At 42.5% G+C, this 19746-nt stretch overlaps 1 protein-coding gene across 1 annotated transcript in view; it reads right to left on the reverse strand.

The window, feature by feature from the left end:
- Positions 1-875: 875 nt before the first annotated feature.
- BCL2 (BCL2 apoptosis regulator) overlaps positions 876-19746 on the reverse strand; it is a 96926-nt gene continuing 78055 nt past the window's right edge. The window contains exon 2 of the mRNA XM_075142542.1: positions 876-5647. Coding sequence (XP_074998643.1) covers positions 5513-5647 — 135 coding nt within the window. The 3' untranslated portion in view covers positions 876-5512. The remainder of the gene's footprint in view (positions 5648-19746) is intronic.

The raw sequence follows: 19746 nt of genomic DNA on the forward strand, positions 1-19746 counted from the left end.
GGATTTAGTAACCTTGCTCTCTGCTGGACGGTTTAATCCCGGAGCCCAGAGGACAGAGTCTATTAGTTGTGTTCTGCTGCTGTTGCTTCTTCTTTCGGTTTCAGGCTGACTTCCTCCACCTTCTCTGTCTTCAGGGACACAGGCAGAGGGGTAGATGTTTTGCACATGTGCCTGAGTTGTCCTTGAAAGGCATTAAACTACTAACTTCAGGCACTCACAAGTGCATCCATGACAGCACAGTGCACACGCTAGGCTGCAAAACCCACTCAAGAAGCTGGGTAAATTCTTAGGGCAGTTAAATACTCACAGCCTGAGCTCATTTAGCTACGTTCTACATGAACTAAAGCCACAGAAGGTATGTGGCAACAACTGCGATTTGAGGGCCAGTTAATATGAGCCTTTAAGAAGCAAAATACCTAAATACCTGCTGGAAACTAATCATAACTGTAACAAACCTTCAGCAGTTACAAAAATACTTCTTTCCTTCCCGTTGAAACTTGCCAACGTGCTTTTCCAGCTCCTTTCTACAAGGACGAAAAGGAGTTTTAGCAAATAAATAGAAGAGTCTTGCTGCGCTTTCCACAAGACATCAGCTGTATGGGAGAGCAGAATGGGTGACACCGTCCTTGGGTCCCAAAGCGCATGGTACGGCTGTGGACTGTATTTCACACAGCAGCAGCTTATCAAACCTGAGTTATTGCTGTCTCGATGCACAGAGGCCTTTGAGGAAGGCTGGCGAATACTGGCCAACTTGAGCAGAACATGTCAACAGAACTGTCAGGAAGGAAACGTTACGTTTCATTTATGGGATTACACTCAAAATGTTTGAGTCGGTTTTTATCAACAAATCCTAAACAATGCAAATGCAAAACAAGTAACTCACAGTGTGCTTTATTATTTTTTTCACAATATTAACTAGACAGACATGGAAAGTTTAATGGCAGCATGTTCTTATAACATTTTAAAGACAAAGAACAACATAATCATATTAAATGATGATAAACTGACAAACTACATTACCATACATACATCATCCAAAGGTATTGGATAAACGATATCCGCTTATGTACATTTATGCTGGTGATAATTAAAACTCAAATATTCAGAAGAAAAAGAAAAAAATAAGCTATTTAAATTATAAAAATATACGGTTTTTGTGTGGAATTCTTAATGCTGTATAACGTTTTGAAAAAAATTTCATTGTGTGATGAAGCTGCATTAACTTAGTATAGGAGTGCGATTTAAAAACCGAATACAGATTAAATTAGCTCTTTTGTCCTCCTTGTATTTAGCCTTGTTTGAAAGAGAGATAGGAATGAAAAACAAAGCTGGGCTTTTGCAATGAGAAAGAACTTTTATACTCATAAATCAAAAGATGTTTAATTTTTCATATAGTACTCAGCCATAAACTCATAATACAAATGAATCATTTTGCTAGCTTGTTTAAAGAGAGAGAGAGGAAAAAAAAGATAGGCTTTAAACATGCTACTTCACTATACTTTTAATCAACAGGACTTCTAGGTTTGTGGAGTGCAGGTGCACAGCTAAGCACAGTGTCATGCTTCAGGGTCAAAGCATGCAGTCCATACGTATAGCTGACTCCCACTGCCTCAGCTGGGGAGACTGCGTGCATGCAAGGATTGGGGGTACCGGGTCTGTATTCTTTGAACTGCATCACCTTTGTGTTTCCTTTGCACATCTGGTTTCAGCGAAACATTTTTTTTTCCATAATTGTTCCTTAGTGCAACCCTACTCAGGCTGTGTAATCCCCAATCACAACAGCAAATCAATGAACTTTTATAGTGATTGGGTAATTTTATAATAATTTACAAAGAATTTTGTAATTGAAAATTTTTAGTAATTGTAGTCATGTAGTGCACACATTTGTAGCTGGGTTTAGTTAAGACTAATTTTCAGACCATCTTGGGTGAACTCCTGCGTCATATGAAACTCGAGATTTTCTTACATACCAGTGTCATTCTGCGTATCTTCCAGCCCCCTTCCTCATCTGTATATTCTCTGTTACCTCGACAGCCCCATTACTCCTTTGGTGGATCCAGTGCTTGCTCTATTAAGAAATGTCCTCTGTGTCAGCTCTGATTTCAGAATACTTAACTTGCAGAATTTTTTCCTTGTTTTTCCATCTGTTCCTAAGTTACTGATCTATAACAGATCTTAGGTGATCTTACAGATTTTTTTTTTCAAAATATTTTTCTTTGTTATTTTCTTAAAAAATGGAGTGAAAAAGAATTAATGACAAATAAACTGAATACAGCAGAATCAATTCTTTCGCTGAAATTCCTACCGATTTCCTGTTTTGCAAAAGACTGCCTTCAGAATTAACAAAGTTTTATAGTGAAGAATAATTGTGGGGTCTCTGTAATCTTTTACTCTGCCCCTATATAATCCTTTTTCAAGGGAAAGGATGAGCAATGAACAAATTCCAGGTAACAGTCACCTTTAACCAAGGAGATATTTCAGTGATCTCCTTGTTTCCCTCCACTTCTTGACCTCTTCCTTTGTTGTCCTCTGATCCTAACCAACTTCAGAAGTGTCCCTCTTTTTTTATTTTTTGCTTTTACAACTCGCATATGTTGGGAGTGGTCAGCTGTGTGTGCATACATAGTGACAGAGGATGGATTTTCACTGAAGCATAGTCTCGGAGCATGGAAGTCTATAAGGCATTTTGTGGGGAAAAAAAAATCTTATGTGAAAGTGTAATGAAGAATAGGAAGGACAGGAATTATTGCAAAAGAAATGCAGGAGTGAGAGGAGAGGATTTTATTAAAGAAGTTCAAGCTTTTATATACATTCAATGTTTCTAATACGTTTCTTAATAAATGTATTATCAACTATCATTATACCTAATGCAGCCACAATACTGTACTATTCTGCAGTCAGGATGGGAAAAGTCCATTAGCTCTTTAATAAAATAAAATCATCATCAACAGTCATCATGACTCTTCTTTTTGCCTGGTATTAACTAATACACTGGGAAGTCCAGTGAGTAGACACAACAGAACACAAAATCCTCACTATTTATTTAAATGTGTATCATGTGTCTTCTTCATATTATTTCTAAAGCAGCTTTAAAAAACTTTAGCCATTGGAAGATATTAAAAAATAAAACCCATTCAAATTATCCTGGTAGTATAGCAGCACTGGAATTGATAGTTACTCTTTTACTACTTTTGACAATGTAAACCTTTAATAAAATAAACAATATTGAAACAATTTGAGGTCTAATAGTTCATGAACTTTAATGGGCGCATGGGCACAAATTGATACGAAGACTGGATTGTGAAATGAAACATTAGCTCGATACCAGCCAATTCCAGTTGTGAAATTGGCTGCAGACAAATTCGGCTTGGCAGCTGAAAAAAAACAAAGCCCACACTCAATCCACAATATTCGGTTGCTCCCATTTCAAATATTTTTCATATGAACCCTACGCGAGCATGCCCACTTCTGACAGAAGCACTCTGAAAACATTGCAGGTGCTTTTTGTTTGATGGTGGGATTTTTCATTTTTCTTTAATCAAGCATAGTTCACATTTTTGTGTTCTTAGAAACATTTCCTTTTTATGTTTCTATAAAATTAAAAGTAATTTCAAATTTGAAATGTAAGCTTGCTCCATCTTTGCTCATACAAAGTGTAGGTGCCACGACTAAATAGCAGTAAAAATGCTGAGATGTACAACTCTTAAAAAAACAAACAAACAAAAAAGCAGCTTTGAAGACACAACATCAACTACAGCCTTAACATTGAACATATTACATTCCCAAGTTATGGAGATACTTTGCATATAATGCCACAAAGTTATTCGACTGAAATCTTGAGGTTGAATCTACAGTTTATTCACTGTATTTTTTTCATCCTTAGAGCACTTATGTATAATAAGGAAGTTTGCTACCTTTTCGTTTTATGTCTGGCTATCCATTTACCCACAAATCCCAGATTTCAACAGTTTCATAGAAAAAATAGAAGCGCTTGACTTAAACATTTGAAGCTGGACACTTCCATGCCTCGGAGCAGCCCCTGGGACACGCTTCAAACTCTTCGGCTTCGTCGGGACTCCTGGCCTCCTCCGAGCGCACGGAAAGTCCCGCTTTAAAATGCATTGATGCATCTGGTTTCAGAACACAGGTCTGTTTATAAAACTGCATACTGAGTACTTGGCATTAATTTTACTTGAGTTGCATTTTGTAACATGAGCAGATGACTTCACCCCCCCCTTTTCCTCCACCCTATTTTCGCTTGAAATGACAGTAGGCACCTGCGCGATCGAGGTGTCAAAGAGTCTCTGTCCAGAGAGAGGATTTGGAGTTTCTTCATCATCTTTTCTTCTTAGACAGTCTTAGGAAATTATTAGCACGAAATAATTTCGAGGGCGAGGGGCAGGAGGATAAAGCTCACTTTCTTTTCCTGTTAGGAAAATGAACTTGATTTTGGTGTCCAGTTTGATAAACAAGGATAGTCGGAGCTAATCTGTAACTCAGCTGAGGTCTGCTTCTTGCCAAATAAAATTAAGATCTTTTTCAACTTTCAGGGATTTAGAGACCGCATCTAATTGGTTTCAAACCCCTGGAGGAACTCAGTAAGTAAACAGGATTAGTTGCAGATATGAGCCCACTAAAGTGGGACACAGGTCAGGTCTTCAGACTCCAGCTCTGCTCTGTCGAAGCAGGCACTTAAGGTCTCCTGATGTTTCTGTGTCAGTAGCCGCAAAAAACGTTTTACAGCTGAGAAAATCATTGGAACGGCAATTTCCTGCAAGCCCCAAAGATTTCACTTCACACTTCTATTAAAAAAAAGTATTGGAGTTGACATGTATTAGGATATTGTGATTATGACGTGATGGCACAACTGGTAACTTGAAAACGCGTGTTTACAAGGCATAGGCAATCATATTTCCAACTGTCCTCCTGTAGGGATAGCCAGGTGTCCTTCAAGAAGTTGCCATCTTGACTCCACCAAGGTAGGTACCATGTTGAATCGTTTACTCCATCAGTTCTGGCCAGCAGGACAGGGTGAGAACTTTGTTCATGCTGACCTTGTCTTTCAGATCCCTCCCCGCCATCCGGAAAATGCAAGGAAAATCAACACAATTAAGCAGCCTTTAGCAGCTCAAGTAACCGCCCTCGTAAGTGTAAGCAGGTAGGTCTTTGTCAGTATATTTGCTCTTCAGAGATAAAATATCCAGCCAGCTGCATTAATTAAAAAAAGAACCTAACAGACTTTGGGGCTCATTAAAGTTAAGAATAACAACATGATGTGATGACAGATACAACTTGCAGACTTTCTGAAAATAGCAGGTTAAAATGTAAATATCTTTTAATAAATAATTTTCCTGCAATGTAAAAATAAATGATATTTCCTTTGGCAGTAATAGCTGATTTAATCTTTAGCTGGGAAGTTGTTTTGCTCATAAAATATCATTGTGCTACAGAAAAAAAAATATTATTCTGTTGTTTTGAAAGACTTTTGTAATCCACGATAAACTGGGTGACTCTACTTATGTCCGAGATAAGCGCCAAGAGTGATGCAAGCTCCCACCAGAACCAGACTCAGGATAGTCTTCAGAGAGATCCAGGAGAAATCGAACAAAGGCCTCATACTGTTGCCATACAACTCCACGAAGGCATCCTAGAAAGGGAAATAACGGGATATCAGAATTGCAGTTACTTTTTCAGAGAGGGAGGGCAACTTCTTCACGCTCAATGGTCATCCAGCAATCACGCCGGCACAAAAAACCCACACAAACCTATTGAAATAGTGATTTGGGAGCTATGTTTTTGTGCAGTGCTTAGCACAAAGTTCTCCTGCCTATTTCTTTACAAATATTGCTGTAATTACTTATGGTCGTGATTTCTGCTTTAGGCATGCCCAGTCTAACAGAAAATACAGGACAGCATTTTTAAATACGAGCCATTTTGGCTCCTGAATGTTGTATATACAAACATACACAAAGGAGGTATATGGACCTTCATTCTCCAAACCTTTCATTTCCACTGGACATGGGGCATCTATATTGCTGGTCAGCTTCGCTGAAAACAAGGCAGTATTTATTTGGTTCCCTCGGGATGGGTTCAGAAGACTACGTGTAGTAGCCACAGATGTTTCTTCCATATGAACTGGAGCTGTTAGGGTTGTGTTACACCTTTGACGGTCTTTCACAACTGTCACCAAAAGGGGTGACACCTTCGTCCTGTGCTCCTGCTAATCATGCGTTGGATGTGGCAGCGGTCTGGCTGTAGGGTCCGTTGGGCCAACCAGCTGATGTGACAGCCCTGCCTAAAAAAGAGCTGTCTTGCCATGGGATGGTCTTGTCAGTCTGACTTGCCCTCCAGCCTACAGCCACAACATTCAGCTAGAGGAAGAGGAGAGGAAGCATACAGTGATGCCGCTTCTCATGGCCGCCCACAAGTCACCTGGCATGAGGTGTCGGGGGATTCCTCTCCCTCAGCCCAGCCCAAACCGCCCTGGGCTTCTCCTTTGAGCTGCAGTCCTCCATGTACGGAGAGCTGTTTTGTAAAGCTGCTCCGGGAAAGTCTGGAGGTGCGTGCAGGCACCGAATGGAGAGGCTTTTTAGGTAGCAAAGAGAAGGTTTTTGTGACTCGTAAATACGATGGGATTTGACTGGGCTAGTGATCAGATTGGTGATACTCTGCACGTAACGCCTTTCTTTCAGGCTGCAATTCCTAACAAACGTGAAGCTTCAGAGCATTCCTGAGAGACAGAGAAATCATACCGTATGGCATGAAAGCAGTAAATAGCGAAGCTGAATGACATTAAAAATGTGACAAAACTGATAGCATCGTTTAGGGCACCTCTTTTATTGTGCAGCCAATCGAGGTCTGCTCCCAAACTACTGAGATAAACCCATGAAATAGCTATCTAATGTGGGGGTTTCTGTCTCTACCTTTATTACTCGAGGTAATAAAGGGGGGTTTCTGTCTCTACCTTTATTACTTCCCATTTTTGGTAGAAGTTAACATTCTCTTTTTATGTTACAGTGCCTTTAGCTGTTTTGTAATGTTACTATGTTAGGAGGGAACCTGCCTTCTAAAAATGCATATATGTTATGGTTTACAGCAGGAATTAAGGAGAGAAACATCTCCATTATTAATATAAACTTTCCAGCCAAGTTAATTTTCCGTAAATTATGTAGCTAAATTAGCCTCTGTCATTAGCCACCTCTAGTTATTGTCAGAATAAGAGCGTTTGTGATTTTACCACGAGAGGGCGTGTAAGGTTTTTTAATATTTTGCCATTTTGACTCCTGTTCACTAGACACTGAGTGAGATTCAAATAAAAATAGGTATTTACTTCCAAAATATGTTATTACATTAAGTAATATCAGTGCATGTTGTAGGTAAGAGTGGGTGTCAGTAGGTAAAGTCGGTAACAGAGTAGCTATAGGCTAGGGCCAACAGATTGACCTGAAAATACGTCTGCCTCCTGCTATTTCTCAATGCTTGTTCCTCCAGGCAATCAGTTTCAAACTTGGGTTTCCAAAGGTATATTCTTAAGTGAAAGCAGCTTAACCTTTGGGGGGAATGTTTTAATGCAAACTCTTCATTCCGGAGAAAATTTGGCAACTTTTGCTTAGCTGCCTGGTTTTTGAAATAGACGTTTGCAAACTCTGGCCTTAATATTCTGCTGTGCTGTTGCAGAGCTGAAAAAGCACACTCAGTTTGCTGTGCAGCTCTTTGGAAAGCTGCTTTTATTTCTCCTTAAGGCTATGAAGTAACACAATATCCTAAAATGTTACAGACTGGGCTAAATCCTGTTGTCGCCAGTGCAGACTCACTGACTTCCATGGGAGCTTTGTCTGTATAGGGAGTTCAAGATCAGGCCTTACAAAAATGCAAGAAGGGTAAAGTTCAACACTTGGTGATATTATTATGGGTGGAAAGGAGAGGAAATGAAAAAAAAAAAAAGCATGGAAATGCAAGTCATGTGAAAACATTTTAACGTTAAGATTTCCACGGTTTCTTTCTGTGGGGAAGGTCTCACTTCTGTATATTCATGACAGCCGATGCATACACAGTATCAATATCAAAATGAACATATTTTGTGCCTCCCTTCTATCCCAGTTTAGGAACATTCCTCCCAGTTTTTCTGGGAGACCATTTCTAGCGATTCGGCAGAGCTCCTGGTACTGGGAATGAGATGGACGGAGGGTTACAGTAAAACTTGAAGAAAGGCAAAAGTATGGCATAACTATGGCTCAAAAGAGGAATGTTAACAAAAAATGTGCAGCATGCAGTACTTTTTCATCCGCGATTATTACAACAATAACATGAACCCAACCTAATGGTGTCTGCACTATATATTACAAGTAGCTCTTTATGATCGTTCCCCCTCCCCTTCTCAAACATCCTGATTAGGCCTATTTCCGAAGCTTGTTTGAACAGCCTGTCACTATTTGTTTAAGTTTCAAACCTGTTTTAAATAAACACATGTCCATTTTATGTACTAAAACAAGGAAAGGGGGGGAGGGAAGTATGACCCGTTGCTGAAAACTATTTTAGCACAAAGAGAACCCTAAACAGAATCTCAACTGTTTCATAAGGCTTGTCTCCTTCTGTAAACCCATGTATGTCACTGGATTTTTGTTGCCTAAACGGGTCCGTTTAAATAAGAGAGTCCCTGCTAAAACAAGTAAGATTAGGAAAATTGCTTGAAAGACTTGATGTCCTCTGAAAAGCACTCTTTATAATGAAAGCAAGGGTCCCCTTGGCAAATAGACTGAGGCAAGTTCTGGCTTGGTCAACCTTTCTGGAAGTCTTACACAATTGGAAAGAAAATGGTTGCAGGCCCTGCTTTTAAGACCTACCTATTCAAAATTTAATGGAAATTTATATCCTGGATGTAAAATTATATCAGGGCAGTTAAAAATTATATGGGAAAGAACTCTTCATTCAGCTCTGTAAGTTTTTAAAAAGTAATTTCTTAGGAAGCTTTTATTAAGTCAAATCAGTCCATTGCTGGTTTACTATGCAACTTTACGTTGACTGTTTCTGTGAAGCAAGAAAGGTGGCAGTGGGGAAGGGAAAGATGCTCTGCCTAAGCTCCTTTTAGCACCAAAGCACCCGAGATGCCTGCCTCACCTACCTGGGCTTGATTGGCAGGTCAGGAAGAATTGCCCCGAGGGCACCCCTCGCTGCCCTCTTGCCTGTTGAACTAGATGCAGGGAGGACATAGCGTGTTCCTGGCCGGAGTTCCTGGGATTTGCAGGGAGCCCAGGGCAAAAGCGGAGTTTGTCACCCTCGGAGGATTAGGAGGCGTAATCGCGCACCGAGTCAGGGCAGCCTCAAAACAAAGCATCCAGATCACACTAGCCCGCTCTTCCGCTGGCCCAAATTCGGCAGCTCTGATCCAAGAAACAAATGTCACCTTTAACTACACAGGCATTCTTCGCTTGCGCATTGAGCCGAGTTTGTTCAGTCTCGGTCCTTTGGCAACTCAGCCGTCACCCCTGCTTGAGAGGCAAGGCATAGCTTCTCGGCCGCAGAGAAGTACGTACTTCCCATAGGCTGAGCCCAGCGACGCATTACGGATCTGACGGCTCCTTGCTGAAAATAGGGAGGGAGAAGGCAGTTTCAGCCTGGCATTTCTGACTGAGGGGGTGGTGGGGAGAGCAAACATGAGGAAGTAAAGGCTTCCTTTTTCTACCTGAATCAAACAGCTGGTGAGGAAGTGACTTTATTTCCCTCGTTATCATTGGGTTGACAGGATATCCTCTTGAGCCACATTGTATTGAATGAAGAGCCGGTGAGACTTCCATTTTACTGAACGGCAATTGCCTTGTGGCTATTTTACGCTGCCCTCTCCGTGACTCCAAAACAAACAAACAAACACACACTAGGTCCCGGCTTTTGAAGAAACCTGCACGGGTCTGAACGAGACGGCTTTGCCACCCGGTACGGGGCAGGAGAGGGAATGGCATAAGCTCCGATGCCAAGGTTTAGCAGCTGAATGACTTTTCCCTCACCCCTGCCTCCATACGAATGACATAAATTCTCATAAAAGCTTTCGTTCCCGAATGGTAACTCATTTCAGAAAGAGTTTGGGGAGGGAGGGAGGGAGGGAGGGAGCGGACAGAGCTGGTTAAATCATCCCATGTTTTCTATGCAGTGAAACCTCATTAAAATGTCATCTTGAAGCTAACGAGAAAAGTTCTTGGAACACAAAAAACAGACGAATCTCTAGCTGTTCCCAAAGAGTTTATAGGTCTTTATGCAAGCCTAAGTCGTGAGTACATGCAAATAAGGACAGCTCAGACCTTGACTGTGTTGCGCCGAGGTATGGCGTTTCATGAGGTCGGTATCTTTAGAGAGGCCGCTATCTTTTTACGCCTGGGAGTGCCGACATGCTGGCAGTCCAGCCAGGTGCATGTTATCGAATTATAATGGGAAGGAAAAGAAGGTGTCACCACGCAAGCCCTGCTGACCACGGGCAGAGAACCTGCCTGGGTAGTGGCTTCAGCATGTGTACCCCTGATCAAATCCTCATCCAGATTTTTCTTTTCCGCCCTCACCTTTGCCTGTGGTAGAAATGGGTCTATTTTGAATTCTCTGTTTCCACAATGCCCGATAGAGTCTTAGTTCTGCAGCTGATGTGTTAGTTGCTGGCCGCATACCCTTTTGTTTCTCCAGTGGTATCTGAGGTTTCTGACTTCGGACAAAACTGGTTCTCATCACAGTGGTCTTGCCTAACTTCTTTGTTCCTTGTCCTTGCTATCTATTTGTATAAACTCTTGCATCGGTGAGCCTGTGATCTTGGGGGCATATCTTGCAGGTCCTAGTCTCACTGAAGCCTGTGTGAATTGAAATCAGTGGAAATATTATTTGCATAAGGCTGACTAAACATGCCACTCAGATGGAGACATCTAAGGAGCAAGGACTAATCGTGGTTAGGTTTGTTCACGAAAACTGATGCATATGCTTAGAAATATATAAATGTGAGTGGTTACAGTAACGGGGATGACTATTCCTCCTGTCCATGCTCCCATAGAGTGACACTGCTGGCAGGCAAGTTTCCTCCCAACCTCTGTGAGATGACGGACAAACCCAGGCTTTGGGGAATGGTCAAGCCATCTCTTTAAACACAGGATCTGTAAGGTGTTGATCATTCAGCTTGCATGGAAACCCATGCCGTGTTCAGACTAGGCTGCATTCTTGTTAAACCAAGTCAGCATGAGAAATGTTTCAGTAATTTAGTCTTGGCGTCTCTACTTAATTCAGTTAGATGTGGCTCTGCAATATGCAAAAGCCCAGACCTAGTGGAGGCTGCCTTGTTTTCTTATTCCTGGAAAGGCCCACACTAAAATGAGGTATTTCTGGCATCAGCGTAAGAGCTGTAATGTCACTACAGCAGCTAGCTGGTGGTATTTAAGGGGTGCCACTTTTGAGGGAGCAATATTAGCATTAATGAGAGAAAGAAGGGGAGAAGGCCTTCTGGACAAAATCCTCGATGTTCAAACAACATAGTCAAAGCTGCTCTACTCGATCCTTCACAATTTTCTTTTCAGATCTTTTGTGGGTTGATAATCTTATTCAACTAATTTGCTGTTTGTTTGCTTCAATACTTAGCAGTCTTAGTTTTATTTTACAAAGGTACCCTACTCAGGTAGAGTGCTAGAAGCTGTGTGAACTCGTGCCTAGAAAACAAATGTGTCCCTGCACATATTGTCATGAACCTCAGTTCCACTGAGAACCGTTCAGTTTTAGGCCTCCTTCTACTCAAATTTATCAAACCCGTTCTAGAGAGTTTACATTCACATACAACACTAAACTTAGCAAACATCCATTTATGGATTTGTGGATCACTTAGGAGGAGAGAACAAGTGTCGCAAGTTGCCGGGGGGACTCATCTCATCCCGTCACATCGCTCTTACACCCGCATCCTCTGAAAGGAAGCTAGATGCATTAGGACCCCTGTCAAATCTTCAGAATGACTTTAAAATGAAAATAATGACAAAACGGGTCTGAATGACAACAGAGGCCTATTTCTCTCAAAATCTTGTCTAAATTCTCCGTCTTGCTCGTAACTTACTTTCAATATGAGTGCCCTTACACTGGAAATAGCCTACCTAATTTAAAAGCCCCAATCTGAAGATTTGGCTGCAGTGGGTACATTGGCAGTAGAGGGGAATGTGGACACATCCCCCGTTATGTTCCCTGCCTGCTCCAGCTGCCCGTGCCGCTCTCGGGCCGCCGCAAAAGAGTTAAATCACGTAACCGCCTGAGAAATGGGAACTGAAAGTAGCTGCTTGTAGAAACGCTCAAAGTGCTGTGGCACAGCCTTTGTCATCAAGGCCATGAATGGTTTTATTTAACAAGCTCTGCCAGGCTCGAGGCGCAGGTATTAGTGGAGATAGGGAGGGGAAAGCAGGACAGCAAGGCTGTCAGTCTGGTGAGGAGGGCCTGGCTCGGGGCAGCCTCGGCCAGAAAAGGCTGTGTGAACGAGAAGGGTGAAATCGGACCCGTCTGAGCAGGTTGTCCCATCGGCTGAACCACGAGGGACCAGTCATGCATTTTTCTGCTTCTTGTTTTAACATCCCTCAGGGAAACACTCCATCCCGTGTTTGTTGTCTCAACACTCAGTTCTGACCCAAATCCCTTTGGCTCGACTGACTCGCGCTCGGCATTGAGTGAGAGTAACGCAGAGCTGGAGCGGTGGCCTTGGCGCTCCTTGGCGCTCCAGCAGCAAGAGGATCATGCAAAGCCACCAGCACCTTCTGCAGAAGTGCTACCCGGTTCTCACGTGACTTGAAGCAGGCTCTTGGTTTTTCTAAATCTTGTGACAATCAACTGATTCACAGGGCCAATGAGGCAACACAGCTAACATTATGATAAAGTAACCTCACGATAAATCTGCAATTTAATGAGTAAGTGCAAAAAAAGCTTATGCTGTAGACTTCAATGGACAGTTACACTTCTAGCAGCAGCCACCTGGAAAATATGAATTTGCGCATGTGTTTTCTTTGGCAGCCTACACCTCATTAGCAGCCCGAAACGTTGCTGCTCACCTGTAAAAGCCTTATTTGAGGCAGAGAAGAGGCAGCGTTTTTTGGTCATTGCTTTCTCTTGCCATTTCCTAAGTCAGCCCTCGGGTGCTGTACTCCCGCGGGTAGCGTGTGTCAGCGTCAGCTGTCGGGGAGGCAGAGGTGTCCTGGCAGTCAGGCAGCCTGATGGAGCAAGCTGCAAGTGGCCCCCGTGCAACGGTGCATGCAAGAGTGGAGGCCTCTCGGTGGCTTGCTCCACGTTTTCATCATTTCACAGCGAAGTGATAATGGGAAATTAAAATAAGGGGATGTTCCTGGTCTGCATCTGCTCGGAAGAGATTGTTTTTGGTTTGGGTGCCCTCCCTCCATTCCTCCTTCTTGTCCTTTCTCTCCTGTTCACCACTTGCGCAAAAGCACAAGACCTGGGAGACGAATGGAGGGTGAAGGAGCAGAGAAAGGAATGAAGAGAGTCTGTGTAGACTGAGGCAAGTGGGAACTTAGACAAAATGAACTGTCTAAATAGGACAGGTGAAAACTGCCTGTTGCCACAAAGAGCTGAATCCTGCTTTTAAGCCAAGCTAGCTTTATGACTTGCCTTGCCTTATGGGGAGCTCATAGGTTAGGGTTGGCTGGTAAATCTGGAATTTCTGGGTTCACCCAGAAAGTCCTTTGGCAAATGTTATCAGGTAAGAGCTAACAGGGACCATATGAAAAAGCAAGGAAGTGTCAGAGTGTAAGAATACAATTCACAAACAGACTGAAGGACTTTGTTTTGTTATTCAGAACAGCTCAAATTCATTTGCATACACAGTTGTAATCCATTAACTATGACCATTAGATTTATTCAAATGCCACCACGCAAAACCAAAATATGAAGACTTAATAAAATGCAAACCGCCTCTGCCCTTCCACCACCAAAACAAACAACAGGCATCCGGCAGGAGAACTGGGATCTTCTCCCATCCGAAAGGAAGTACCACTGGGATGTTTGAAAGCGGCACACCTCCGACCCATATGTATACTTTAATTCCTCTGTAAAAAGAAATAATGTCTTGCTGATACAAGAAAGGGCACAAATTCTGCGTGTTTCCTTTTAGCAGGAAGCTTTAAAACTGAAAAATGTTAAGAGACTAGTAGCAGGAGAAAAAGGGTTATTCTGTACTTCAGGGGCTTTGCTGGTGTCACTGTTCGGGCCAAATCCCTCGATGGAGACATGGCTTATACCAGCTGCAGGAGCCTGCCAGCACGGCTGAAGTACCTCCCAAACAATGTGAGGTATACTGGCAAAAGGACTCCTCTGTTTGGTGTAAGTCTACGTAAGTCTACATAGTGGGGAAGGGAATCATGCCAAAATAGTTATCTTTGTAGGCTAGGGATGTGATTTTTTCCCCATGAGATAGTTATGCTGGCCAGACTTTGTCATGTAGACCCTAGGAACTTTTATTTGCAAAATAAGACTGTAATTTATTTTAACCAGATGTTCAGCACTGATCTGTGTCTGTGCATTCACAGTGCACTCCAAGTAATTTTTACTCTGAAAGACATATACCTTGGACACCGGTAAGATTTTAAAAACATAATGCTGAAACTTTACGGCTTTTCTTTCCTTTTGGTGGTGATGGGTAGTTCCCAATGAAGTAAGCTGGTGTTCTGGGTTTTGAGGTTTGCTCCTATCAATCAGATCCCCTACAGGTCCTGTAAGGCAGAAGTCTTAGCTCTCTGGAGTATCAGACATTCACATCAATTTCTGGAGCAAGTCATGCAGTTCCTTACAACCTAATAGTTGCTGGGAGCATAGGGTGAGAGCTGAGGTGACCTAGGATCTCTCTTTTTTCGGTAAAGAGCAGGAGGTACGAATGCCAGTCCTCTGAAAAAACGGATCCCTCTGTTTTCTTTCGTGCCTGGTGTTCTTGAGGGGAGGCAGGGGCTGGTTCTGCTACAGGACAACGATCATCGGAGTGGTCACATAGCTGTCACTGGAGCCTGAAGTACCTACCACTATCAACAAGTTACACATACACATCCTCGGGAACAGCTGAAATACAGCTTAGCCTGCATTCCTATGGCCAGTCATTCAAAACAGAAACTAAAGGATTTGGTTAACTGCTGCTTTTTTTTTTCTTAAGCCTGCATGTCCTTGCAGATCATTCACAAGGGCTGAGCATTTATATTTCCTGTTGACATCCTTTGAAAGGGAGAATGCCAATGGAAATTGGATCTTTTAATGAACAATTTCTGTGGACAGCAAGTCAGATGAAAATTCATGAAGGATTTAAATCTATCATTGTGACCTTGAACTAACAGCACGAGGAAGGAGAAGGCCGTTAGCTTAGGCAGGAAAGATTGGTAATTACTTCATGTGTTCGTGTTTCCAAGTGAGTAGAAATTTCATGCAAAATTTCAGACACTCGAAGGAAAGAATAAAAAACAAAATCGGGAATATCAGCCAAGAAAAAATAAATGCATTACCTATGAAATCAGTCCTTGAAAGCTTTCCCACGGTCTAAAATAAGTAAGACGCCACAGATCAGAAACTGCAGGTCAAAATTGATATAAGACCCTAAACTTTATAATTTACTTTTTAAAATACTTCTAAGTGCAGGTGGGTCCACACGGCAGAATGCAGTTCTGTGGAGAGGAATCATAGACTCATAGAAGCATTAAGGTTGGAAAAGACCTCTAAGATCATTGAGTCCAACCGTCAACCCAACACCAGCATGCCCACTAAACCATGTCCCTAAGCGCCTCATCTACACGTCTTTTAAATACTTCCAGGGATGGTGACTCAACCACTTCCCTGGGCAGCCTGTTCCAATGTTTAACCACTTTTTCAGTAAAGAAATTTTTCCTAATGTCCAATCTAAACCTCATTGGCGAGATCTGACCTTGCACTGAACAAGCCAACTCAGGGGCAAGTATAGGGGTGCAAACACTATAGGTATATTAGGGTAGTACTCCAGGTGGGCTAACTATCCCTGCTGTGAAACTAGTGCAACCACTGTTTAGAGGCAGCTCAAGTATCCCTGTGCAGTGCTGCGCTGTGTCGTGTAGACGTGCCCTGAGGCACTATTTGGAGAAAAAATGATGGATCCTGCTGCGCACACAGTCTTACAGCAACGCCTTCCTCATAAAGCAACATGCGCAGTGACTCTTGTGCCAGCAGCTGCTGCTGAAAGGCCAGTCTCTCTTGCCCAGTCACTTCAAAGTAGCCTCAAGAATTTCATTAAAGCATTAATCTGCAACTACAGAGCTGCTCTTGCTTAAGAGCCAGAGGAAATGATTACAGGAGCTGAGGGATTCACGTGTGATAGAAGGAGAGGGACTAGATCTGGAAGTAGGTACAGCAATCATTCAGAGGATGACCACAAATAACTCCTGTGTGCAACCGCCTCCTGCGTCTGTCTCTCTTTGGGTGATGGCCTGTGCCCATCTTGATGCCCTTTTCATTGGAGTTCTGTCATTACTGTCAACCTGCTTCTTCTCCCCCAGATCTTCCATCACCAATGTCTGCTGCTCCTACCCCTGAGCGTTGCATCAATAGGGGCTTCCTGCCACAGGGGTGACTCTCAGCTGGCAATTTATGGCTGGAATCTAATGTGTAAGTGACATAACCCACCCAGGAGCTGCCTTCAGAACCTCCTATAATTAACTGTTGCTGCTATACGTTTAGACAAACCCAGGAAATCACATGCAAAATTCTGTCTGATTTGCTATCTAATCTTCTTCTATCTAGGTTCTTATACCACACACATTGCTGTGGTATCTGAGCATCTCGGTGCCTGGATGCAATTCAGTTAAACCCTTTTCAAGCTAGCAGTCTAAGCTGCAGTCCTGACACTTCTCCTACATGCAGCCAACTGTTTTGCTATGAGCAAACTGTGAAGAAGCTTCTTCAAAGGCTCCCGGAACGTACCAGCTTCTCTCGTCTTCCTTTCCCAGATAATGTAAGGTTGGGAAACTTGCCAAGCATCACGCTAAACCGAAAGAGATGTTCAAATTGCAGCGAGTACAGGAGCCAAGGGAGCCCAGTCTGCCAGAATGTTATTGTAGCGTTCTCAAGAAGCTCACGGCATTAAGACTTCATTTTGTTGTGTGCCTGTCTGTCTGTCGAGGAGATGCTCCACTGGAGGCCAGAAAGTCATTGCTTCCTCAATATTAAATACAAGTGTCTCGGCCAACTACAAACCCATTTGTTAGCTTCAAACTTTCAAGTCAGTTTTCTTTCTTTTTCTTTTAAGATTGGAGGTGTTTGATCCTGCGGTTGCTGTTGCTTGAAACAGAACTTCGGCTTTCAAGAGGATTTTAGATATACCCTTTTCTGATGACCGTACAATCGAAGTAAGAACACAGAAAGGGACCAGCAGTCAAAATGGTGATGAAAAGAAGCTGTATTACTTCTGGATGAGAAATACTAGATATGGGTTTGATTGATTTAAACCCAAGTAAGGGAAGAGAAAAGTTCAGACCTTATCTACACTTTAACAGTAAAGAAGCAATCCTCCCCCCAGGGGGAACCATTTACACCGATATCAAAGTGTATTCTGACTCATTAACTGAAATATGTTGTGCTAGTGGAAGACAGTTATATCAGCAAGATTTTGTCTACACAAGGGTTTGCACCAGTATAATTTATATCCATAAAAAAAGTCAGATGCATAACCAACATGGGCGTACAGTGGAGTGCAAACCAGGCGTGAAGCATGGGGGAAAATTTGCAGGCCTATGTTTTGGGCTACGTGTTTGATTTTTACAAATCTGTGTTTTAAAAGTTCCTGTATGTCTATAATGAGAGTAGATAAAATTAAAAAAAACCAATCTAGAGCAACACAAGCGTCAAGAAACTAAAAGAAAACTAAAGCCCCTTCCTTTTTTTGGCTAATTATTCCCACAGCTTTAGCCATAGAGTTGGTGAGGGGGAGGGGAAGAAGATGAACTGAGCCTGTGATCACGGCATTAAGTTGATTTGACTATCAGAAAACTTTAATTTAAATGTTCCCCACGGGGTTTCTGGTATTTATTTCCTTATTTACTTCTTGAGCCTATTTAATACTTTGACCTGAAGGAAGAAGACTTTGCACAAGCAAGAGGATTAAAGGTTCAAATTAGTTAAAGATGAAACAAATCTATTGATTCATTAAAGCCCAGTGTTCTCAGTGTCACCAGCGATACTACCATACATTAATCTGTTAATATGCTTGAAGTGCAGAAAAAAGACATTTTCAGCATAGGTTACAGATGGCTTTTGATTGGAAAAAATACACTGATCCTTTGCATCCTTTTTGCCTAATGTTTTCTGTCCCATCCAAATGGCCTTCCTATGTATGTCACAACCATGGGAGGGTTAGCGAGTCTCTTCTCATGCCTGCCTGACCCTGTACATTCATTTTAGTCCAATTTTGTCATCTTTGTCCACCCCCAAATTGTACCTCTTAACTCGCACCCCTTTCATTCCTTGGGTTTTTTTGCATGCTTTGTTCACATACTCGCTTTCCTTCTCGTGTGTGTTTCTTCAGCTATTCTTTGTGTGATTCCTTCTTTCTATGGCTGTCTAACCTTCCTTCATTCCTTACCTCTGTTTTCACTATTCATTTTCACGCATCCAGTACTACCTCGCACAGTTCCCGCAAAGCATTTGTGCGTGCACAGGTTACGCCTTTTCTCGCCGGTATATTGCTTATTCCCATCTATAGAGTTGTAGTTAGCGGAGACAAATACATGATTGTCATCGTGCCAGCTAATCGTGCTTGAGCTGTGGTCCCAGCAGGTTTTAACTGCAGCTGGCTGCCACAACGCTGAGTGCAGCCTAGGTGGATGTAATTGCCAAGTCACCGTGGGCATTGTGCCAAGGCGACTCTTCAAGGTTGTGTTGTGACACGGCGGTAGCTTGCAGTGAAGACTAGCCCTGCCTAGTACTCGGTGAGACTCCAATCCCCGGTTTGTGTCTTGAATAAACCTAAGTTGAGGTGGTGTTCCTCTAGAAGCAAGCAGGGTTGGGTAGGAGTCTTTGAAACAAGGCTTGGTACAAACACCAGTTGTGTCTGATTTGCTGTGAAGCCAACACAAAACCGTGCTCAGAAAACAGGAATACCTGGGCAGTGTATAGCTGTAGTTCAGCTCTGCTCAGTAAATCCTAACATGTGGAAGGCGCGTCACGTCTGTGTGTTTTATCGAGAAGCTGGTAGCCGCTGAGCCATACGAGAAGCTCTCCGAAGGCTTTCACACTCCCGGGAGGAGGAGCAGCTCATAAAGCGGTGTTTAGTACTTCTCCTCTGGCCAATCTTTAAGGGAGGATTTCAGAGGATAAAGATGAAGTTGCTCTTTGTTGAATTTCTTAGATACGAAAATACGTACTTATGTCACAGTTTTTAAAGAAAAAACAAAATAGCATCACCTCGAAGAGATGAAAGGTATGATCCATGAACATAGGAGCTGCTGTACTGAATTAGCCTTCTGGTCCACCTAGACGTTAAGACTTAAGTGAGTTAGCTACAATCAGTTTGTGATTAATACCCCAGCTAAGACTAGTTTCTTCCTTTTATGTGTCAGTTTTCCAAGATGCTGTTGCTTCAGGTGTCAAGAAATCTCTCTTCTAATCTGTGTGCCTCCTGATCTATTTGGCCCAAGCATAGGGGAGTAGCCAAAGCCCCTATTACTACATTTTCCTCAGCAGTTCTTTTGAGTTCAACATTGCTCACTCCGTTTCCTTTTCTTAAGCTCGATATTAGCACCA

Source organism: Calonectris borealis, chromosome 2, assembly GCF_964195595.1.
Source record: "Calonectris borealis chromosome 2, bCalBor7.hap1.2, whole genome shotgun sequence".
NCBI lineage: Eukaryota > Metazoa > Chordata > Aves > Procellariiformes > Procellariidae > Calonectris > Calonectris borealis.